General features: G+C 39.0%; 2 protein-coding genes across 3 annotated transcripts in view; one reads left to right on the forward strand and one right to left on the reverse strand.

Annotated features, from left to right (window-relative positions):
- LOC128243784 (uncharacterized) overlaps positions 1–6,123 on the reverse strand; it is a 39,952-nt gene extending 33,829 nt beyond the window's left edge. The window contains exons 1-2 of one of the 2 annotated variants that reach the window (XM_052961726.1): positions 6,073–6,113; positions 99–175 (exon numbers count right to left, since the gene is read on the reverse strand). The gene's annotated coding sequence lies outside the window, so the exon portion shown is untranslated. Of the gene's footprint in view, positions 1–98; positions 176–6,072 lie in introns of both variants that reach the window. The other variant, XM_052961725.1, reaches the window with a different exon arrangement.
- A 193-nt stretch (positions 6,124–6,316) lies between these two features.
- Positions 6,317–11,464, forward strand: LOC128244651 (DNA replication complex GINS protein PSF3-like). The gene is made up of 4 exons (XM_052962674.1): positions 6,317–6,483; positions 8,055–8,187; positions 9,131–9,272; positions 10,044–11,464. The coding sequence occupies exons 1-4, from the start codon at positions 6,384–6,386 to the stop codon at positions 10,278–10,280; spliced, it is 612 nt and encodes a 203-aa protein (XP_052818634.1). The 5' UTR covers positions 6,317–6,383; the 3' UTR covers positions 10,281–11,464.
- Positions 11,465–24,861: the final 13,397 nt, after the last annotated feature.

A 24,861-nucleotide genomic window follows, 5' to 3' on the forward strand; every position in this document is an offset into this window, starting at 1 on the left:
CTAAATTAAACTACATTCGAACTTCATTGGCTCGAATCCCTAGTACCGAGGAAAATACCTCGAGCATCGGGTTATTCGAGCCAAGCGGGAATGCTTACATTCAGTAGAAAGAAATCGGTCAAGGTCGAGCCAACCAGGAAATCGAGCCAAGCGAGTTCGAGCCAATGGGGTTCGACTGTAATTAAAAACAAACTTTTTTATGATCATCATTTACTGGTCAAGTGCAACATACCAGTAACTTGACCTTGACCTTTGACCTATTGACTATAAAAAATAATAGTGTTAAGATCTTGTTCAAGTACAACCTACCGCAGAAGTTGCATGGTCCCTGGGCAAAACGTTTAAAAAACATTTGGCCGTTACCTTGAAAACACAAAAAAAATTAAATGATTGGTGAATGCTAAGAGATTAACTGTGATCTATTATCGTCTCATAAGGTAGAAATACCGAGTTTTCTACACCTTTCGTTCAAATTAAACGCAGTATCCTTCATAAGAACCCTTGTTTTCGACATTTATTCATCCTTTTTGGAATATTGAAATAATAGTATTAATTGTGGTTAATCTTTTCGGGGAGTTAGAGTGCATCTTTAAGTGTCATGGTCTTATTCATATCGTACTTAACCTACTGAAATTACTTGGACAGAGTCTCAGAACACCACTGTCTGTCACTAATGAATATAAAAACAAATAAGGACATATACTAGTCAAGTACAACAAAGCAGCGAAGTTCATGGCCCAATGTCTACCTATACCCAGTGTATGTTCGGAATGAAGTTTTACATTTCCGTCGTGTTGTTGACCTTTGGTTCGGTAAAACCAGAGTATTGAACACATTAAAACAATTGTGAGCATTTAAATTGATTAATAACGGAGTGATAAAGAGCAGGGCTTGCAAAAGTATAAAGCAATAACCAAAACAATTATTGTTTTCTGAGTCCCTCTACTGGACGTTGACCTTTGACCTACTTACCACCCAAACTGTAACAACATGATAAAAGTGTGGACAAAGTATACTTTTGTGACCTTGAACTTTGATCTAGTGACTACAAAAACGATAGGGGTCAACTACTCGTAAAGTACACCCTCCCATTAAAGTGCCATTGTCCCAAGTCAAAGCGTTCTCACGGAAGAGTGCGGGTGAAAGTTTCAAAAAAACTGTTAGCCGTGACCTGGAGCTTTGACCTACTAACCCAAAATCTTTAGGAAATATTCTACTGGTCTCTCACCCTTGGCACCCCAGTGTTTTTATAACCCATATACGATATAGGCTATGAATACACTGGGGTGCCGAGAATCCTGGTCTCTATACTATCAACAATGTCTCAGGTCAAAGCCTTCTCGAGTTATTGTGCGGACACCTTGTCCATCGACCGACAGACAGCCCGACCGACCGACCGACCGACCGACAGACAGACAGACAGCCCGACAGATAATTATTTCCATTCTTTGTTCGCATGCATTGCGAAATGATAGAAAATTAAAAGAATCAAACTGCTGAGAGAATTATCATTTAATACAATGTATAAAACACTGCAGAATACTAAAACGATAAGTAGAATTCAAGAGCTGTTCCAAGGTGTTCACGCCGAGTTGAGTTAGGAAGGAAATCACTTTTTAAACGTCATCTATTATTAAACAACGCATCTTAAGAAATCATAATTCATGGTGACATGATATAATGTCATAATCATATTGAGAATTTCTGGAAATCCTATTCGGTAAGTGTTTATTTTTAAAGGGCATCTGGGTTTTTTTTCAAAAATGCATGTTTAACAAACTATAATTCATTGTGACATGAGATAATGGCATAAGCATATTATAGAACCTGTCATCGGTAATGTTTCCTGACGGAACTTCTTCAGGAAAGTTTGAAATCGGCTTAGTAGTCTGTGAGGTTAACCTGTGTAAATGTCTTATGCTTACTTCTGACAATAATTTTGGAAAGAACCTTCCATAAACTGTATTGTGAACAAGTTCAGTTAATGAATCACTCTACTTTCGAGATTGTGTTACTCGAGTTTCCTATCCTATATACCGGGCGCCTGACAATCAATACCCGGCGGATCCGTGCTCTAGTGGTAACACACTTTAATATCAATCCAGGGGTCGCAGGTTCGATTCCCCGTCGCACCACTAAAAAAAATACTAATCATCTTCCGGGAGTGACGATAAATGGGGGTCCCGTGCGAATATAAATAAACTTACATTCCACCTCAATACCCATTGTTAGAGTTTGCTGGCTCAACAACTGGCCGGCGATATCAGGACAAGCCTCGTGTGTAGGTCAACCTTGGCCACAGAGTCTTGTCAAGAATGTTTAATATTACATAGACGTGTTTTCATGATGTCGACGACGAAAAAAAATGTAATAAAATGGTTATTATACGTTTATAAAAAGTAAAGGTTCAGTCATTTTCTTATAACTACTTTTCTTTTTTTTGTCAATCATTGCTGGATATAATTATAAAACCACGTTTCAAATTTTAAACAAATCATATTATGTACACAGTATCTGTGATAATATGAAAAAAATAATGTACAATGAAACAACTTCGTAGAATATTATTAAGCCAAAATAAACAACAAAAATAACAAAAAGACTGCACTCAAGGCTAGACGTATGACCTATCATAATAGTATACATGTTAAAGTATAAGGGAGGTCAGTACACACCAGTTTTTAAAAAGATGGCTCATGAGTTACCTTTCATTTCGATTGTTTACTTCATAAAAATAAAAGAAATAAATCGTTGCTGCTGGTGTAGTTAGCATCGATCGAATATTAATGCTTATAAAATGTACGTAATAATTTGCTAATATTTTTGTAATCATGTCCAATAAAAGTTCACATAGTTTTGTACCGTGCTTTACAAATGTGTACATGTATAAAATACTGTGATTTATAATTAATCAGATGATAATTTAATGTTGATGGCAACGACAACATGCATTATTAAGCAACTAAATCATATATATGTATTTCCTTGTCATGCCTTTGTATCTAGACTGATTGTTTATTGTCAGTTACTGTAACGTTTCTTCCCTAACTAGCTCGGACACGCTACCTTAAATTAAACTATAAACCTATTCTCGGACTGCATTGTCCCAAAAATTAAGTATGAAATTAATAATATATACAAGTGATTAACAATGATTGCTTACAAAACCAATGATTGGAGAAATAATTATAATGGTTCAAAAATCAATGTTTAATTATGCCAAAACCAAAAACGCACAAACAGAAACACTACAACAACTATGCTATAACTTCAAACAGACCAGCGTACAAAACGCTTATAAACCAATCACAATATATCAGCGAAACCCACAGTCCTAAATGTATAGCTTTTACGGGGAATCAAACCATTGACCCTGTTCCGTCTGTATCGCAATGATCCAGGCTTACTAAGAGGCCAAAAAGAAACCCCACGGATGTCCGAACCTGGAAACTAGAAGCTGTAGCGCAATGCTTCACTTTAATTCTCCTAGCCTCCAAAAGTTCAGAACCCGCCCTAAACAGTACAAAAAGATACTTCAAAGCTTCCCTATATATTATTTACTTGATGTTTTCACATCGGCGTCGAGACACGAACTAACTAATTCTATGCATTTCGCTTGTTATATACCCTCACATCACGTGACCAGAATGGAATGGTCCATTCTTAACAAGCTCTAAGGGTGAAACCATTATATATAACTAGCGTTACAGAGTAGGGGTGTCAAGTTTATCAAACATACGAAAACGTAGAAAACTATTAAGAATACAACTTATTCGTATTAATTAATCATTTACTAGCTAAATTTAGACATTTAATACTAAAACCATAACATAAGTATAAAATACACGAAATCATCATAAAGAACTCATAGCGATAAAGCGAAAATCAAATACTCTATAAAATTCACTAAAACAGAAATGATTATTTTCCGGGCTCCGGACTACATGAATCCATGAACATTACATTACCCACGCCTCCGGGTACATGCGTCCGCGCATAAAAAGTATATCACACGAGAAATAAAATAAAAATATTATAAAAAAAAAATTGTTCAGTTGCTTTGGTTTCTTTAGTTTGGCAGTTGCCTCTGCATATTCCGAACCAATGTCTCAAGCCTTGAGACAGACTTTGTCAGATTCTCAATAGCCATAGCCAGTGAATCAGTCACAGTGGATGCAGACCTCATATGTTCCTGCTGTCTTTTCTCAGCCCGATAAAAAACTTCCAACTCCACTGCATGGCTCACAGCATCATTCAGGTTGGTTGGTCTTTACTGCTTGATTTTTAATCTCATGTCTGAATTAACCAACGCATCCATAAACTGCTCTTTTGCTAAGGTTTCTCTTACATCTATATGTGCACTAGGGTACGCAAGGTTCGTAAGGCGTCTAATATCCTGACCTAGCTCTCCCATGGAATCCATGGCCTTCTGTCGCCTATCCCGAAGTTGAATCCTATATAGTTCAGTCTGGTTGGCAGGCGAAAACCGGTCTTCTAATGCTCTGACTAACTCCTTGTAGTCAGTTATGTTTGGGCTCAGGTTACCAAAGACACCTTGGGCATGGCCTCTCAATGATACCGAAAGGTACAGACCTTTTTGTTTTTCAGACCATCCGTTTAGCTGAGCGCATGCCTCAAAATGTGCCTTGTAGTCCGTCCATGCTCCAGTGCCATCATATATGTAGCCGGCTTAGCATGACACTTATTCTGGCCTGTACTACTATCAGGTTTAGTACCCGGCCGTTTCCTAAACTGAGTTACGTGTCTGTCCATACTCTGGTCCTGGGCGTCATAACCTATTGGAGACGAAAACTTTTTACATCCAGTTTCATCATCCGAAAGTCCTCTCTGTATGTCAAACCTCATGCGTGGTTTGAGCTGATATTTTGGTGTAGACGTCATGCTTGGTGCTGCAGTTCTATCGAGCTCCTTTTGAAACGATGAAATTTCCTGCTCCAATTTAAGACTTGCTATTTCTTGTTTCAAGACAGCGTTTTCGCCGATCAGTCTCGAAACCTCGTTCTGGTTTGGGCTGTCCATGCTTCTTTTGTATTCAGGGTAAGCTAGATTGCTATGAATCTATATTGTCCCTCGTTGGGCGCCAAATTTTGTAACGTTTCTTCCCTAACTAGCTCGGACACGCTACCTTAAATTAAACTATAAACCTATTCTCGGACTGCATTGTCCCAAAAATTAAGTATGAAATTAATAATATATACAAGTGATTAACAATGATTGCTTACAAAACCAATGATTGGAGAAATAATTATAATGGTTCAAAAATCAATGTTTAATTATGCCAAAACCAAAAACGCACAAACAGAAACACTACAACAACTATGCTATAACTTCAAACAGACCAGCGTACAAAACGCTTATAAACCAATCACAATATATCAGCGAAACCCACAGTCCTAAATGTATAGCTTTTACGGGGAATCAAACCATTGACCCTGTTCCGTCTGTATCGCAATGATCCAGGCTTACTAAGAGGCCAAAAAGAAACCCCACGGATGTCCGAACCTGGAAACTAGAAGCTGTAGCGCAATGCTTCACTTTAATTCTCCTAGCCTCCAAAAGTTCAGAACCCGCCCTAAACAGTACAAAAAGATACTTCAAAGCTTCCCTATATATTATTTACTTGATGTTTTCACATCGGCGTCGAGACACGAACTAACTAATTCTATGCATTTCGCTTGTTATATACCCTCACATCACGTGACCAGAATGGAATGGTCCATTCTTAACAAGCTCTAAGGGTGAAACCATTATATATAACTAGCGTTACAGAGTAGGGGTGTCAAGTTTATCAAACATACGAAAACGTAGAAAACTATTAAGAATACAACTTATTCGTATTAATTAATCATTTACTAGCTAAATTTAGACATTTAATACTAAAACCATAACATAAGTATAAAATACACGAAATCATCATAAAGAACTCATAGCGATAAAGCGAAAATCAAATACTCTATAAAATTCACTAAAACAGAAATGATTATTTTCCGGGCTCCGGACTACATGAATCCATGAACATTACATTACTACCAGAATGTAAAACATGTTTACCTCTCAATACTTTGTTTACTTCAACCACGTGCAGCTTCCGGTGGAATTTCCAGTTTTAGGGAGCAGCTGTTATAGATGATTTTTATTATCCCTTAAGACATTCCAATTTCAAGTGTTTCTGCAAATAATAATTATAAAAATAATATGACATTAAACTGATACAAACTTTGATGTCTTCATTAACGAATGGGGCGTTTCTTTTTTCCGAATATTTATTAGAAACCTATCCCTACTAGATCAAGCCTCGATTTCGATTGGCGGTCGCTGCAAATAGTTAGATTGTAAACAAAAGCGCTACGCCCCACACAAATATGGCCCTTGAAGCCCTCGACGATTACTATAACATTGATGACATATTGGCAACAAATGAAAAAATACCATGCAAGATAGAAATGCCAATATATCGACTAGGTGAGTTAGATAAATGTGCAAAGCACCAATCCTTTGGAAAAAGACAATAATTGAATCAACAGTGATATCAAAACATTTTTTTCATTTAATTAATTTTCAATGAATATGTTTATAATTGCTAAAAAAGGTATAATATAACACTATTATGCTATATTTATTGATATTTTCACAAAAAGCTTTCCTGTCAAAGTGTCGCGAAAATAGATTACAAATCAAATTACTTCCGAAGTAGTACTCATTATATTGTGATTTATATAATTTTGGTGTTTCAAATTATAAATTCATTGGACTGAAGAAAGATTTTAAGGCCCTGAACAGTTTTTCACTGCAATTCAAATTTAGTAAAAACATAAGAAGGAAACAGCTGCCCGGGTAGCTCAGTTGATAAGCACCCAGGGTTCTCAATAAATTTCGGTTGAACCGTCTCAAAAAGTAAAGTAACCGACCAGCTTTTACTTATTCTACTTAAAATTCATTTAGTTTTCCAAATTTGAACCGGCCCAATTGCCATTTGAACCGTCCATTTTGGCCGGCAGCCAGTTCTTATTGAAAACATTGAGCGCCTAGTCCATATAAACAGACGCTTCAGAGTCTTTGACAATTTTTTATTTGGTGACTCTACGCGTCCATATCCCACTTGTTTTTTCCTAGCCAAGAATGACAGGTCCCAGTGCTAAGTATATTGACGGAAAGATAACGGGCACCTGCTAGATGGTTTCAAAATGGCGTTGCTTTATTGACTAAAGTCGATCTAAATTAAACTTATTATTTGTGTTTCATTAAACACTTAAGTGTATTAATTAAAAGATATTGGCTAAAATAATTAAAGTGTAACTTTTTTTTTTTTTAATGCACCAGTCATTTGTAACCATGGCCCCCCAGGTCCGGGGAAAAGCGGTGCCTTTGACTTCCGGTCCAGCCAAACCCGGGCAAAATCTCTGCCCTGCTGGGAAGATCTGCTGGTAAAACCCTCGCCAAATGTCCCCGCACCCATGGGACCCTAGATAAGGCCAATTTCCTGCTATATTTGGCGTGAAGACAAAACCAACGCATTCACCCGGCACTGCGGGGCCACCTGGAAGGTAAAAACACGGCCCATTTCCCCGGCTATCCCCGGTATACCCCCGAACCTGGGGGGGCCGTGGTTACAATTGACTGGTGCATAACAGTGAAGTGTTTAGTATTGTGGAGTACCAGTTGAAGAATATAGTTTACATTGATATGGATCAGTCGACTAGTGGCGTTTAGGGAACAAAATGATTATCCAAATGTTAAAAAAGTTCCCTAAATGCGCATTATTGTGGCTAATAAGCGCCCTTCCAGTATTCGGGCGGTCGTGTTTGAGCCCGACAATGGGCACACTTTTTTCCAGGTTCACTTTACTAGTGTCAGGAGTAAAAAATGTTTGCCAGGCAAGCTGCAAAGGTTAATAATAATGGGCAGACTCGTGTGTAGGAGGCTGGTTTTGATTTTTTTTATAGATTTTTTCCACTCTGGTCTTCGGGCTTGTACATTCTGCACAAACAAACAGTTTGATTACTGTGAAAACTATTTATTTTTTTGCACTATAGGTTTCCTGGACTCAAGTTCTATCAATGAAGATCTTATGCCTGGCACCAAGATAGAGTTCCCACACTGGATGGCTCGTTCCTTGTGTAGTCGCAAAAGACACATGGTCAGTGTTGAGACACCAAAACAGTATAGGTAATGATAGAATTTGCTTGATACAGTGTTATCGTTTGAGTCTGAAATATGGGAGTCCCAAAATCAATTTTATTGTTAGTCACTGAAAATTAGAATTTTTGTGCCTGGTATCAAAATATTTAACAAACCCTGCTAATATATAAAATATAAAAAATGAGCATGTTGGAAATGGAAACATTTTAAGAGTTGCAGGGTCGACTGCCATTTTAGTTCTCTTTCAATTTTTGTAGTATATGTTTTTTTTAAAGTGGTAACAATAATTGTGAGTCCAGTGCCAATTGTGTCTTTAGGAGAACCCTGTATAACATGTACATTTTTATGTAAACTTATGTTATGTAGTGTTGTTGTTTTCAAAGAAGATTTATAATATGTATCTTATTAAAAATGTTATTTTCCCAAATCAGTTATTAATTGTGTCTTGAAATAAGCTCGAAATTCAGAAAAATTAAACAAGTGGATTAAATTGTTCCTTAAATAGGCTCTAATTCAAAATACCTGTGTCTAGGGCAACCTGACCCTACCTGGCAAAACCACTTACACTCTTCCTCACCACCTGTATAGGTATTGGTACCGTGACATACTTCCCCACAAACTGGAAATTTGTCCTCTAATTTGAGGAACACCAGTGCTAAGGAATACACATAATTAGCACTGAGAGCGCGTTATCCTGTCAAACAGTGCTGCCATGGTCCCTTGTTGGGCGCCAAATGTAACAGGGTGAGAAAAATATGCAGTCAGACCGGGGCTCGAACCCGGGACCCCTGGCTTTTAGGGCGAATGCTCTACTGACTGAGCTACCAGTCCACTTACACACCTCCTCACCACCTGTATAGGTATCGGTACTGTGACAAACATAATTTTTCTATTTTTGCAGAATACAACCATGTAGCATTGTTTTGTTTTTTTTCCTTGTATGGATGTATAAGTTGTTTGTTACTTTCAGAGAGTCATATCGGGAGATATTAACGGCTGATGCATCAGTAGTAGATCTGCACAAATTGGGGCCCTACTACTTCAGCTTTGGAACCCATCTTCTCAAGTTCGACCTGCCAGAGTCACAGGATGTGGCAAAAATGCTTGTCAAGGTGAGCTTTTCAGTTTGTTGATAGCAAGGTTTTTCTTAGGCTTGCAGTAATTCAAAATAGCACAGCTCCAAATAAGGTTCTGTGCCATAGGGTATTTTACCCACCCTTAAAATTATTTAGAAGTATTCATTCAAATGCCTGCCAGAGTTGCCTGATGTGGCCAAAATGCTTGTCAACGTCAGCTTTTCAGCTTGCATGTATGATGAAAGCAAGATTTTTATTAAGCTTGCAATCATTCAAAATAGCAGAGCTCCAGTTAAGATTTTGGGCCAAAGGGTAATTTACCCACCCTTAAAATTATTCAGAGAGTATTCATCCATATACAAGAGTATTTAACAATTAAAACATTTCAACAGTTGTTTCCAAACAAATAGGTTCATGATTATTGAATAATTTTAAAGTAGATGCTAAACTGGTTTCAAAAATGATGACAAATATTATGTAGTGACCTACCCTTAAAATTGAATATGATTTAGGTTTGTTAAGCCAAGATGCCTTGAGCCTGCTACCCTCAACCCTACAATATTAAATCGATTAATGCCTTACTCTGCTGAGGTTCAAAATCCACCTTATCTGTCTCTCTGAAATAGCCGTAATCCATGCATAACCGCTTTGTTAAAGACTTTGTAAATATCAATAGATTTAAAAAGGAAGTCTGTCAAAGGTTTTAACTTGTCTGTATTTTAAATAGAACACTGTTGGTCCAATTTCCTGAAACAAATCCTTTTTTTAGGCGTAAAATTTACATTTAGTAAGATCCTTTTTTTCCAGTCCTTCCAACATAGATTCCGGAAAGTGATGGACTCTTCCCAGAACAGTTATAATGAGGACACATCAAAACTCACAGAGAAACTGGACGAGTCGGAGAGACTTTTGTTTCGTGCCGGTCAGTTGGGACTCAATGACTTTATGAGGTGGGAGACTCGGCAGACAGAAAAACTGGTCACATCAGAAATGGTTAAAAAACACAGGAAAAGAAAACGCGCTATCATGGAGGAACCTGTTTGATCATTGTTGTACATGTAATCAACTTTTGTAATATGATTTTTAGGCCGTGTGCTTTTGGAAGAAAATAAGGTATCAGGGTTTCCATTAAAGGAAGTTTGGAAGTATTTCACTTCCTAAAACGGTGCCAAAAACTTAACAAATTGGGTCCTTGGAAGTACAAAAACTTCCTTTATTTTGGAGAAAACTTCCCAAAGTATAGGCATGGAAGTTAAGAATATCAAAACTTGGTGTCCTTGTTACTTTATGGCCACATTTTCAATAAGTCTCGAAGTAAAATGAATTCTTTAAATACAATTTAATGAAGTATGCAAGTTATAGTTATAAATTATTTATCACTTAAAGTATCTCATTAGACAATAGCGGAACATTCTTACAAGAGTTCTGGAGAGTTCCAGTGGTATAAACTTCAATATTTCAGAGGAAAGCTTCCAATATTGGTGTCAAGGAAGTTCACTTCCAGTTTCAAATTCAATGGAAGCCCTGAGGTATTGCCATAACATTGGTGTCAACAAAGTGCAAAAACTTGAAACTTGGTTATAACTCAAAAACTGTTCCAAGATCTTCAAATGAAACTTGGTACACCTGTTACAAAGAGACAATTTCCATATGTGTAAAGCAAGGCTTATCACTCTGGCTTAAAGATGCACTCTTACTCCAAAATGAGATTTAACAATTGCTTTAATATATCAAAAAGGATGAAAACATGTCGAAAACAATGATTCTTATGAAGGGTACCAAGTTTAATTTATAAGAAATGTGCAGAAAACATGGTTTTGCTACCTAATGAGACCATAGTAAATCTTTGGGCATTCACCAATTATTTAATATTTTTGCGTTTTCAGCTTTTAAATACACAGTTATAATACTGTTATTAGTAATTAATATTTTCCATAAATGCATTATTTAGTAAGTAGTTGAGGGTGTATCACTCCAAATTTATGTATGTTTAACATGTGTATGTATTGATTTTGAATAACAGTGTCACTTTAAATAATTGTTGAGTTATATGGCTTAAATAATTGTTGAGTTATGTCCCTTTTTCAACTGAAAAACAACAGACTGGTGTAAGTGTAAGCTCCCCAGGACTTTTGTTCTTGTACCTTGGGACAGTATATGACATATTATTTATCTGTAAAACATATATATACTGAATAAAGGCTATTTTATTGATAAGTTTATAAACTAGAAAATGTGTTTTTTATGCCCCAATTGAAAAAGGGTGGCATATAGATTTGCCCTTGTCAGACACTTAATCTTGTGTTGTGAATATCCCCAAAAATATATAAGCATGAGTCATGGAACTTGAATGTTAAGCAGGATGGGAAGTACCTAGGGTTTTGTGTGTGGCTGCATCCAGTAAGTGGCCCTTGACCTAGTAACAAATTATAGTCAGAGTATGCAATCTTGTGTCATGTGTTTATCCAAAGAATATGAGCCCCAAAACTTAACAATTAAAGTAACTAACACGTGAACTTGTGCACATGCGGTTTTGTGTTGCTTTGTCCAATTATTTCAGAGTTATGGCCCTTGGCCGTGTGAGAATATGACGTATAGTGTATGCAATCTTGTGTCCTACATATCTCCAAATGGTTGAGAGTGAGAGGCATTAATAACTAGACTGTTGACCAGCATGTGAAGTTATGCACCTGAGTAAAGTTGTGTAGCTTCCTCAAGTACATGTATAGTTATGGCCCTTAACATTAATAGAATAAGGCATGTAGATCATGGACAGAATGATCAGGTCATTGTTTTTCTAGGGTTTTAGCCATGATTTAAAAGGGACATGGTGCTGCAAAAAAGGAAAAGGGTGCTGCAGAAAAGGGCCATGGTGCTGCAGAAAAGGGAAAGGGTGCTGCAGAAAAGGGACAGGATGCTGCAGAAAAAGGACAGGGTGCTGCAGAAAAGGGACAGTGTGCTGCAGAAAAGGGACAGTGTGCTGCAGAAAAGTGAAAGGGTGCTGCAGAAAAGGGACAGGGTGCTGCAGAAAAGGGACAGTGTGCTGCAGAAATAGGACAGGGTAGGGTGCTGCAGAAAAAGGACAGGGTGCTGCAGAAAAAGGACAGGGTGCTGCAGAAAAGGGATATGGTGCTGCAGAAAAAGGACAGGGTGCTGCAGAAAAAGGACAGGGTGCTGCAGAAAAGGGACAGTGTGCTGCAGAAAAAGGACAGGGTGCTGCAGAAAAAGGACAGGGTGCTGCAGAAAAAGGACAGGGTGCTGCAGAAAAGGGACAGGGTGCTGCAGAAAAGGGAGAGGGTGCTGCAGAAAAGGACAGGGTGCTGCAGAAAAGGGACAGGGTGCTGCAGAAAAGAGATAGGGTGCTGCAGAAAAAGGACAGGGTGATGCAGAAAAGGGACAGGGTGCTGCAGAAAAGGGACAGGGTGCTAAGGAAGAAAAGGGGCAGGGTGCTAAGGGAGAAAAGGGACAGGGTGCTAAGGGAGAAATGGGACAGGGTGCTAAGGGAGAAAAGGGGCAGTTCGCTGCAGAAAAGGGACCGGGTGCTAAGAAAGAAAAGGGACAGGGTGCTAAGAAAGAAAAGGGACAGGGTGCTGCAGAAAAGGGACAGGGTGCTAAGAAAGGAAGGGACAGGGTGCTAAGAAAGAATAGGGACAGGGTGCTAAAAAAAGAAAAGGGACAGGGTGCTAAAAAAAGAAAAGGGACAGGGTGCTAAGGGAGAAAAGGGGCAGGGTGCTAAGGGAGAAAAGGGACAGGGTGCTAAGGGAGAAAAGGGTCAGGGTGCTAAGGGAGAAAAGGGACAGGGTGCTAAGAAAGAAAAGGGACAGGGTGCTAAGGGAGAAAAGGGACAGGGTGCTAAGGGAGAAAAGGGACAGGGTGCTAAGGGAGAAAAGGGGCAGGGTGCTAAGGGAGAAAAGGGACAGGGCGCTAAGGGAGAAAAGGGACATGCTGCTAAGGGAGAAAAGGGACAGGGTGCTAAGGGAGAAAAGGGACAGGGTGCTAAGGGAGAAAAGGGTCAGGGTGCTAAGGGAGAAAAGGGACAGGGTGCTAAGGGAGAAAAGGGACAGGGTGCTAAGGGAGAAAAGGGACAGGGTGCTAAGGGAGGAAAGGGGCAGGGTGCTAAGGGAGAAAAGGGACAGGGTGCTAAGGGAGAAATGGAACAGGGTGCTAAGGGAGAAAAGGGGCAGTTCGCTGCAGAAAAGGGACCGGGTGCTAAGAAAGAAAAAGGATAGGGTGCTGCAGAAAAGGGACAGGGTGCTAAGGGAGAAAAGGGACAGGATGCTAAGGGAGAAAAGGGACAGGGTGCTAAAGGAGGAAAGGGACAGGGTGCTAAGGGAGAAAAGGGACAGGGTGCTAAGGGAGAAAAGGGGCAGGGTGCTAAGGGAGAAAAGGGACAGGGTGCTAAGGGAGAAAAGGGACAGGGTGCTAAGGGAGAAAAGGGACAGGGTGCTAAGGGAGAAAAGGGACAGGGTGCTAAGGGAGAAAAGGGACAGGGTGCTAAGGGAGAAAAGGGGCAGGGTGCTAAGGGAGAAAAGGGACAGGGTGCTAAGGGAGAAAAGGGACAGGGTGCTAAGGGAGGAAAGGGGCAGGGTGCTAAGGGAGAAAAGGGACAGGGTGCTAAGGGAGAAATGGAACAGGGTGCTAAGGGAGAAAAGGGGCAGTTCGCTGCAGAAAAGGGACCGGGTGCTAAGAAAGAAAAAGGACAGGGTGATGCAGAAAAGGGACAGGGTGCTAAGGGAGAAAAGGGACAGGGTGCTAAGGGAGAAAAGGGACAGGGTGCTAAGGGAGAAAAGGGACAGGGTGCTAAGGGAGAAAAGGGACAGGGTGCTAAGGGAGAAAAGGGGCAGGGTGCTAAGGGAGAAAAGGGACAGGGTGCTAAGGGAGAAAAGGGACAGGGTGCTAAGGGAGTAAAGGGGCAGGGTGCTAAGGGAGAAAAGGGACAGGGTGCTAAGGGAGAAAAGGGACAGGGTGCTAAGGGAGAAAAGGGACAGGGTGCTAAGGGAGAAAAGGGACAGGGTGCTAAGGGAGAAAAGGGACAGGGTGCTAAGGGAGAAATGGAACAGGGTGCTAAGGGAGAAAAGGGGCAGTTCGCTGCAGAAAAGGGACCGGGTGCTAAGAAAGAAAAAGGACAGGGTGATGCAGAAAAGGGACAGGGTGCTAAGGGAGAAAAGGGACAGGATGCTAAGGGAGAAAAGGGACAGGGTGCTAAGGGAGAAAAGGGACAGAGTGCTAAGGGAGAAAAGGGGCAGGGTGCTAAGGGAGAAAAGGGACAGGGTGCTAAGGGAGAAAAGGGACAGGGTGCTAAGGGAGGAAAGGGGCAGGGTGCTAAGGGAGAAAAGGGACAGGGTGCTAAGGGAGAAAAGGGACAGGGTGCTAAGGGAGAAAAGGGACAGGGTGCTAAGGGAGAAAAGGGACAGGGTGCTAAGGGAGAAAAGGGACAGGGTGCTAAGGGAGAAATGGAACAGGGTGCTAAGGGAGAAAAGGGACAGGGTGCTAAGGGAGAAATGGAACAGGGTGCTAAGGGAGAAAAGGAGCAGTTCGCTGCAGAAAAGGGACCGGGTGCTAAGAAAGAAAAGGGACAGGGTGCTGCAGAAAAGGGACAGGGTGCTGCAGAAAAGGGACAGGGTGCTAAGGGAGAAAAGGGACAGGGTGCTAAGGGAGAAAAGGGCACATTGAATCAGGCTGTGAAGAACTTGAACATAACAAATTTTGCAGAAAAAGTCAGAATTTGCTTATTATTGAAGTAATATTATGTGAAGTGTGTATGTATTTATAATCTTATTATAAGTTTAAAACTACAGAAAAAATATTTGAAGTCTGGAGCATTTCATTCTAGCAACATCATCATTACCATCATAATCACTTATGTAGGTGGTGGTGGTGATGATGCTGCTACCCCTACTATTACTGTCGCTGCTGCTGCTACTGATTTGGGTTGCCACTCCTAAAACAACAACTACTATTTCAACTATCACAACTACTGCTGCTGTTAATCGTGCGATAATCAACTATATGTAGTTGAACCCTTATTTTCGGCTTTCAGAGAAAAACAACTTCCCGGTATTATTTTACTTCGTTTACAGAGTCGTAATATTATGAGAGGGAGAGGGGGAGGGAAAGATATGAGAGAGGAGAGAGGGGGAGGGAGAAAGAGAGTGAGAGGGGGAGCGATTGAAGTAGTTAGAGAGAAAGGGAGGTAGGAAGAAAGAGAGCGAGTGACGTAAGAAGAGAGAGAGGATGAGGTAGAAAGAGAGTGAACAGCTAGGCAGAGAGGGGGTAAAAGGGGGTGAGGTAGAAAGAGAGTGAACAGGTAGGCAGAGACGGGGTAAAAGGTGAGGTAGATAGAGAGAGTGTGAACAGGTAGGCAGAGAGTGGTTAAAATGGGGTGAGGAAGAAAGAGAGAGAGAGTGTGAACAGGTAGGCAGAGAGGGGGTAAAAGGGGTTGAGGTAGAAAGAGAGAGTGTGAACAGGTAGGCAGAGAGGGGGTGAGGTAAAAAAAAAGAGTGTGAACAGGTAGGCAGAGAGGGGTGAGGTAGAAAGAGTGTGAACAGGTAGGCAGAGATGGGGTGAAGTACAAATAGAGAGTGTGAACAGGTAGGCAGAGAAGGGGTTAAAGGGTGTGAGGTAGAAAGAGTGTGAACAGGAAGGTAGAGAGGGGGTAAAAGGGATGAGGTAGAAAGAGAGAGTGTGAACAGAAAGGGGGTGAAGTAGAAAGAGAGAATGTGAACAGGTAGGCAGAGAGTGGGCAAAAGGAGGGTGTGGTAGAAAGAGAGAGAGAGAGTGTGTAAACATGTAGGCAGAGAGGGGGTTAAAGGAGGTGAGGTAAAAAGAGAGAGTGTGAACAGTTAGGCAGAGAGGGTGTGAGGTAGAAAGAGAGAGTGTGAACAGTTAGGCAGAGAGGGGGTAAAAGGGGGTGAGGTAGAAAGAGAGGGTGTTGTGAACAGGTAGGCAGAGAGGGGGTAAAAGGGGGTGAGGTAGAAAGAGAGAGTGTGAACAGGTAGACAGAGAGGGGTTGAGGTAGAAAAAGAGAGTGGGAACAGGTAGGCAGAGAGGGGGTGAGGAAGATAGAGAGAGTGGGAACAGGTAGGCAGAGAGGGGGTAAAAGGGGGCGAGGTGGAAAGAGAGAATGTGAACAGGTAGGCAGAGATAGGTGAGGTAGAAAGAGAGAGTGGGAACAGGTAGGCAGAGAGGGGGTAAAAGGGGGTGAGGTAGTAAGAGAGAGTGGGAACAGGTAGACAGAGAGGGGGTAAAATGGAGTGAGGTAGAAGGAGAGAGTGGTAACAGGTATGCATAGAGGGGGTAAAAGGGGTTGAGATAGAATGAGAGAGAGGGAACAGGTAGGCAGAGAGGGGTTAAAAGGGGGTGAGGTAGAACGAGAGAGTGGGAACAGGTAGGCAGAGAGGGGGTAAAAGGGGGTGAGGTAGAACGAGAGAGAGGGAACGGGTTGGCAAAGAGGGGTTAAAAGGGGGTGAGGTAAAACGAGAAAGAGTGACCAGGTAGGCAGAGAGGGGGTAAAAGGGGGTGAGGTAGAACAAGAGAGAGGGAACAGGTAGGCAGAGAGGGGGTAAAAGGGGGTGAGGTAGGAAGAGAGAGAGAGAAAGGAAGAGAGAGGGAAAGAGATTTTCTCAAACTTCAGAGAGTCAGTTCATATATAAAATTGTACGAATTGATATTTAAAAATACGGGTAACATTCAGATAACATATTGAACGAACAGAAGGTACACGAATTGCCAAACGTATGAGTTTAGCAAGCAATACATTCCAAATCTAATCAATTACAAATAAGAAAAAAGCAACTACATGTATATAACAACTATGGAATCAATGATTTTAAATACCCTGATAACCTCTTATACAATAATATCATCATCAAGTTGTTAAACAATCAAAACAGTCAAGTAAGCTTCCATCATTTATATGTGACATTCATGTTTTTGCGACGCAATTCCTTGCAGACGTATCTAGATGGAACTTTCTGATTTTCTCAGACTCCTAAGGATCATTTCAGCTCATTTTCGACTGTGTTAAATTTCCCTCTGTGAAATGCAATGTGTAAGGCACGCAGGACATTATGCTGACATATATATTTGGAAATTTATTTGGTTTAAAATTATTGTAGGCCGGTTTGGGGAAACTCCCCAATATAATTTAATCCGCTAGTGATGAATGAAACGACAATAAAACATCATATATCTCAGTTATGTATACAAAACAATGTCGAAAAGTCTTGTAAATGATGTTACTTGACAACTAAATCTAAAACAATGCATAACAGTCATAAGATGCCTTTTAGTTTGTTCCAGATTCTCGGGTCATTTGTACAAAAACATCTCATTCTGTCATTAAACGATTTACGTTTGTTCGAATGTATCTCAAACTGCCACTCTATTGAATCGGAAAACATTAACCCTGATATATTTTAATTGAATTTAGACAACAGTTCCGTGAGGTATGCAGGTATTAACAGAACACTGGTATATTCAACATAACAGGTTGAAACTAATTTTGGCTTTGATAGGTAACCAATGTAGTTTATATAGAGGTTGTTTAGAACTTAACAATATGCTACGGTTTAAGACTAGTTTTGCACACATGTTTGCACGTTGCATGTTGTATAGATAACATCCTGCTATGTAAGACAGTATAGATTTGCAGTTATCAAAGTGCAAAATGACTAATGAAAGTATGAAGATTCTTGTAGCATCTACAGTACGAATTTACGAATACCCTTAATTCTGAGAGGGTTTGGTATTGCGGCCCTGCATATGGTTTCTACACAGATGGGTGAATTTGAATAAAGAAGAACTTTTTTGCTTTCGTCCCTCGACACGCTCTTTTAGATTTATAGTTCTGTTCAAATAAGCACCTATGTACCATATAATACTGACTCACTGACGGGGCGATCTTTGTCACCAGCTATGTCTGTTTCGTTAATACATGTGCAACATTTGTTTAACTGTTCTCTACTGCCAAACATAATAGATTCAGTTTTAGTTTGTTTTCATTCTACCAACTGTTTATTGTCCCTGCACATTATTTAATTTCTTTCATCGCTTTTAGTTCATTGGTACATGTAACATAACTTGGCTGAAAAAATGTAAAATAGATCCAGGGACCAAGACATCGCCTTGTGGCAAACTTCACTCCAATGTACGCGGAGATGACAAGGTTGCAGTGTTGGCGATGTTGTCACACGCACACACGCACGCACACACACACACACGCACACGCACGCGCGCGCACACGCACACACGCGCACACACACACACGCACACGCACACACACACACACACTGGCCTCAACGAACATTATGTTTTGCATTATGTATTTACCATTTAACTATGCTTGTTGGTTTTGTGCCTTTCATTTCGGTATGGTAAAAAAGGCCAACATACTTCTGTCGTCGGGAAACACGCTACAGGTCATGATGAGCCTTGACCTAGTCGTTTGGCCAACCTCATTGCAAGTCCCAAAGCCAAGAACACTTGTGGTTTTGAAGTATATGTCTACCTTGCTGCAATTCACGAAAAACAACTAGACAACCAGTCCTCGAAAAATGCGTCTCTTGACGGTTCTGAAAATTTTATCTATGACAAGTATAACCAGTTGAACTAGTACACCACTTGCTGTGTCTGATATTCTGGGCCCGAACATCTCTGACTTCTGTGAAGCGGGTTCAGACGGTGAATCAGAAAAAAAACTCCTAGTTTATCAGGATTGTGTGTGTGTGTGTGTGTGCGTGCGTGTGTGCGTGCGTGCGTGCGTGTGTGCGTGTGTTCAGAAGTCAGAAGTTTTTACCCATTCCAATAACAAATAATCTCACTTGGACCGGACCCGTGCATTCAAATTTATGCAGACATTTACACGTCTAAAAGCCCTCATAAGACTTCTCAAATGTTCCGATTCATCTTGCTTAGAGTTAAGCGTCTTGGCAAACATATGTGAAATCACGCCATCTTTAGGCCATTACCCTTTAACCACATTGCCAAATTTCAGAGGCCAGCGACTTGCACTTCCTCGCGAAATATCTCCTCAAACACTTCTGGCACCAAAGAAACACCAATCACTTGGCCTTGGCTCACACAAAACAAGACACGCGTTAGCAATTTTGTTTCAAACATAGTGTGTCGTTACTGTCGAGTCCTTTAGAGCAGTGTTAACTAAACTACAAAACTTAGCCAACGTTCACCGAAATAATACTATTTACACAGCTTCAACATTGGCGTGCACTCATGTTGGAAGCACTTCCGTCGGGCATCTCAGAACAAAAATCATGTTCGTGGGCCCTTAAACACCACATGCCTTCAAACATTACATTAGACCTCACAAGGTTCATTTAAAAATGAAAACGAAATCAAGGGTGTGTTTTCCCTGTCATTTCACTCATTACATCAAATGTTTACTAAGGCACGGTTCCTTGTCAATTACGTTTCATAGATTCAAAAATATATTCGTTTATTTTTTGCTCCTTATCAACCATATTTTATCCACTTTGTTGACATTAACCTGGCAAATTTTACCTTTTAGAAAATCAAAACTTGGTCTAATTTTCTTCGTTATATTTTCTAGTCATCTGTGTATGTGCTCCCTTTTGATTTATACACACATGTTCATACTTTTGTTCTGAATCATTCGTACTTGTTGCCACGTACCTGTGTTGCCATAACAGTTAATATGCAGGTGTTAAAACATGTCTTGATGTATTGGCATTGGGGCGTGCCTTTCACGATTGCTATACATTTTGTCATAATATTGCTTCTTCATTGTATTCGAACCTTATTACACATTTTGGTTCACAATTACATGTTTGATGCATAATGCCATTTGTACATATTCTTTTTTGAATTGTCTATCCATACTCATTAACGTTTTTGTTGCGATCCGTTCTGCCACAACTGTATTGTTTTTGAGGCATAGGGTTGTGTCTCAAGTTCTGTGAATATGCGAATTTCTACTTGATCTGTTCACATGTTTGTTTTTGTATTTTCTGTACTAAGTCATTGTTGCTATTTTACATTCGGTACACATAACACTTTTGTTGTTTCCATTCTGCCTCAACTGTATTCATTCTGGGATAGTGAAGTATGTTTCTGTGCATATTCAATTTTATATGTTATCATGCTTCAATACATACGACTTTTACCATTTTACTGGTTTACTCCTTCTTAAATGTATTAATTGTAGCCACTGTTACTGTTAATAGAATCACTATATGGGTGGCATTGGGGTGTGTTTCTTATCATGGTCATTTGACATATTGCAAAGTCTTTGGAGGCATTGGAGTGTGTCTCTGTTCCTATCCAAATTACTTTTGTATCATATGTCTATAGATACTTCTGATTCATACTATTTTACTGGCTTACTCATTTGTACCTGTACTTATACTGTAGTCAATTAAAGTGTTTATCCTTTTTTTGCGCGAGTGCATTAATTATTTAATCAAACACAAAAATCGCCATATAAGAGACATTGGGGGGTGTTTCTCATTATGTTTTATTGTCATTTACATTTGACATTGCCAAGTCATAAGAGTAATTTCGGTGTGGCTCTTTTCTGTTTTAGGTCATATACCTTACACTGCATGATATCTATACTTGTTTTTTGTAGGACACATAAGAACTACTTCAGGATGTGTTTTCTTCTTCTTGTTAGTGTTTATATTACTGTAAGTGTTCTAGGTAATGAAAACATTCTAGTATAATTTTTTTCCATAAAAACTTTATTGTCACTTTAGTTGTTATTTATTGTAGCGTTGTGAGCATAGAAGCTCCTCCCTCTATATGCAAATCAGTGACCGCCTTGCTAAGGCACCAATGTGGGACCCCTAGAAGAATCAGAGAGGCAGTATGATTTGGACTTTTGATGTACTCACATGTATTAATGTAGTAGTTACTGTTAGTTTCTTAATTACATACCTACATTGAAAAACAACAGTTATGACATTACATGATCAATATCAATCGTTGAACGTTTGTTCTGTGTGCCTCCTCGCCTCTTAGGTTGGTCTGACTATGGACCATTGACCGTCCAACTTCATGTCAAATTGTCTTCTTTCACTCTACGTAATAAAACATGATTTTTTAATAAGTCGTCTGGCATTGAATAAAAACGCCAGATCTGTTCATTTCAACCTGTCGTACTCCTTCCTTGTAAAATAAATGAAACTTCAGAGGCTAGGATGCGTACATATAGTAAAGGTTACTTCTTTTGTTCTAATTATTGCAATATTGCTCGATTGGATAAGTTTCACCAGCCTGTTACAAAACCACCACCATTTTATGCCACAATGGCTAAATACATTTGTGAGTGTTACTCTATTTAATGCTATCATGTCGAGTGATCAGGAAGAACATATATACGTTGTTTGGCAAACTTTTTACTAAATGCATTTTCTTTAAGAGATGCAACTATTCAAGTTTAAACAACATTCAATTACGAACATAATTATATGTTACAAACATGTTTAAATATTGCCTATATACTTATTTATACACCAATGTTATCGTTTCATAACCATTATATGTGTCACTGTACATACATGTGCATGTCTATTTATTATTTAAATTATGAATATGTCATCTATATAACAAATGTGATGCTGTGTATTTTGGGCTGGAGGCCTTGTAGTACGTAATAAACTATTCGTATTCGTATTCGTATACACCCTTTGTATGAGGACCTTCACATTTTAACCTTTAAATGTAAAGATAATAGTTATATAAGTTTTAAGTATAAATTTGTTGATATAAAGATTTATTTGATAAATGATCATGTGATATGATATTTTTGTTTTTAGTAACTACCATTAGAAAAAAGTGGGGGGGGGGGGGTGGGGGGGGGCGGGGGCGTGGTCAAAGGCAGGGTTCTTTCAACTTTGCGTGGGGCGTTGGAAATCAAAATCCTGCAGCTAACCCAAAGTCACTGTGACATGCCTTGTGTTTGATTTAGATATTCAAAAACAAAGGCAGTAACGACTTGTGTAATATGAACTTATCTGTTAATAAATGTGTTTGTTCATCGTTACAGATCAAATAGTTTGACATTTTCAGTGAAAAAAATGTGTTATTGTTTGTTAACTAAAATTAAATACGCTCTGTGTTGATGTCATTGACTCTGATCAGAGCGGCTGAATGATTGAGACTAAAAACAACGATGAAAATGGCCGAGTAGCTCCGAATGGTTATATAACGGCTTAGGCCACTCCTTTTATATTTCATGGATTACAAACCCGGCGAACGTAATTTTCGGTAAAACGGAAAAAAGCTCATTTTCGCCGTATTATTTTGTTTACGACCGTACGAAGGACGATAAAATACTAATAAAATACAAAGAAGAAATTGAGTACGAATAAGATCAGTTTTTGATACGACGTTATTTATTGGTCGGTGAAAGGTAATTGACACCAATCATAATGCTTCTAGCATTCATAAAGCTTTGCGACAAAGAGACTTCCGGTTTATTTCCGGGTTATAACGAAGTATAATAACAGCGTAAATACGGACCAATTAACATTCCAGGTTTGTTATAACTTATTTATTTATATTTAATTTGGCATTTTAATGAGTTTATATTACATTGTTGTGGTATTGTTTGAATCACAGGGGCAGGTTGCGTTGTTTTGACACACCACGCCCCTGTCCGTTTTTTTTTTTTTTTTTTTTTTTTTTTTTTTTTTTTTTTTTTTTTTTTTTTTTTATCTCAATCTGTTGGACGATATTTGACTTCCATTCCACCTGTATCGTGGTAGATATATTGTTTCTCTTGGGCACACGTGTTGAATTGATAATGCAATAGCGGGATAATGCATTTTAGTCTGGAAAATTTCGGTGAAATTAGCGGGTAGTTGGTTCGTCGAGTAACATGTTTTAGGAAATTCGGGTTTGAAATTGCATTTGTTTTCGTTAAACCTGTACATTTTTTTAAAGATTGACACTAACTCTACAAGGAAAGTCCAAAAATGTAGAGTTTGGTTAAGATTTGAAACTTCTTAAACAGGGTCAAAGATAATAAAATTAAAATAAAAAAAATAAATAAAAAAATTGCCAATTATCACAAGTTACAGTTACCACATCATATTCTTACTAAAAATTGATAAAAAAACGGACAGGGGCGTGGTGTGTCAAAACAACGCAACCTGTCCCTGTGATTTGAATGTCATGAGCTATAAATCGCTTGACTGTTTACCCAGACAGTTACAGGGTTCGAATTTAACTTTGAGGAGCAATCGCAAAATTTTGCGAGTGCTTTTTGAGGCAACTCGCAAAATGAAAAATCAACTTGCAATTTTATCATTTGCTTTATTCCTTATAATATTGTCTAATTAAAGTAGAAATTTACACCTAAGACATAATTATAATGAAATTAAAAAGTATCCAACTTGAGTGACTCGACGACTAGAACTTGTTGATGGCTTATTCTTTTTGGGGGGTACGGAAAGACTCATCAGATGCTGGCCGCTTTTTGATAACAAAGGTGTCTAATAATTTGACATTGTTCACTTTGTATATTTACCCTCACCATCGGGTAATACCCATTCGGCAAGCACGCTACAGATTTCATTAAGTATCAAAAATGATAACATTATATATTTAAAACAAATAAAAGCAACAGTAAATGTAGCGTGGATGCTTTGGACCATGAAATATATCAATCAACGAAGTCTATTCACTTTGACAGTTGGGCGGAAATATATTGCAACTTAGATTGATGGGGTTTACAAGGAGTGTGTGAAAGCGCTAAATTTAGCCAATGATTGAGCTATGTGATTACGTCATTTTAATTCACTTTGTATAATGCACGCATCGGAGCATCACGGAAAGATTCAAGATAAAACTCGGCTTTTTTTCGTATTTGTTCTATTTTTGAAAACTTACTAGAGCGTGACTCCATACTGTCTTCTTTATACTGGTAGTGTAAACATGCCATTTATAGGCTGTTAACACTCGACTACGTACCGGAGTTAAGTTCATGTTTATTCTACATCCCTTTTAACATTTTGTGGTCCAGAAAAAGCCATTCGCAGAATTTTGCGAGCTTGAATAAAAATCACTCGCAATTTGCAAATGTCGCTCGCATTTTGCGAGTATGCGAGTCTAAATTTGAACCCTGCAGTTAGTCCAAATAATTGTACGTTGATGGATTTTTTAAAAATGTTGATATGGCAAATGGATTGGAAGAATCCCGTATAACACGTCTATTATTTTAGACTACCTAGATAGTGTGTTCTGGTGGGTGGGGTAGATGGTTCAGAAAAGACTGCGGTTACTATTCTGATTGGATTATTATTAACAACAAATAATTATCATCTATTTTAAAACATTTGTTTTGAAAATTAACACAAATAATACATAAGTCAGTTTTACTATCTGACAGTCATAATCTAATGAGGAATCTGTATGTACATTACCAGGTATAACTAATAGTCTTATGAATGAACATAATTATATAAATCATCATCAATATAAATTATGATATTTATACTGCTGTGTGTATTTTATTACTATGTAATATAGATGCTACTTAGGATGAGTGATTATGTCATGCTATCACCTGTGTAGTCTTCTGAATGAATTTCTCAGTAAAAACATACCATATTTTGGTATCAGTGTTCTCAATATATCAAAAAGA

The sequence above is a fragment of the Mya arenaria genome, chromosome 8 (genome assembly GCF_026914265.1).
Source record: "Mya arenaria isolate MELC-2E11 chromosome 8, ASM2691426v1".
Taxonomy (NCBI): Eukaryota; Metazoa; Mollusca; class Bivalvia; order Myida; family Myidae; genus Mya; species Mya arenaria.

Bases quoted from the DNA above. Each gene is read 5' to 3' on its own strand.
- LOC128244651 (XM_052962674.1), top strand. From the start codon at position 6,384: ATGGCCCTTGAAGCCCTCGACGATTACTATAACATTGATGACATATTG. The intron at 8,188-9,130 runs GTAATGATAGAA...TGTTACTTTCAG, and splicing joins GAGACACCAAAACAGTATAG to AGAGTCATATCGGGAGATAT. The intron at 9,273-10,043 runs GTGAGCTTTTCA...CTTTTTTTCCAG, and splicing joins TGGCAAAAATGCTTGTCAAG to TCCTTCCAACATAGATTCCG.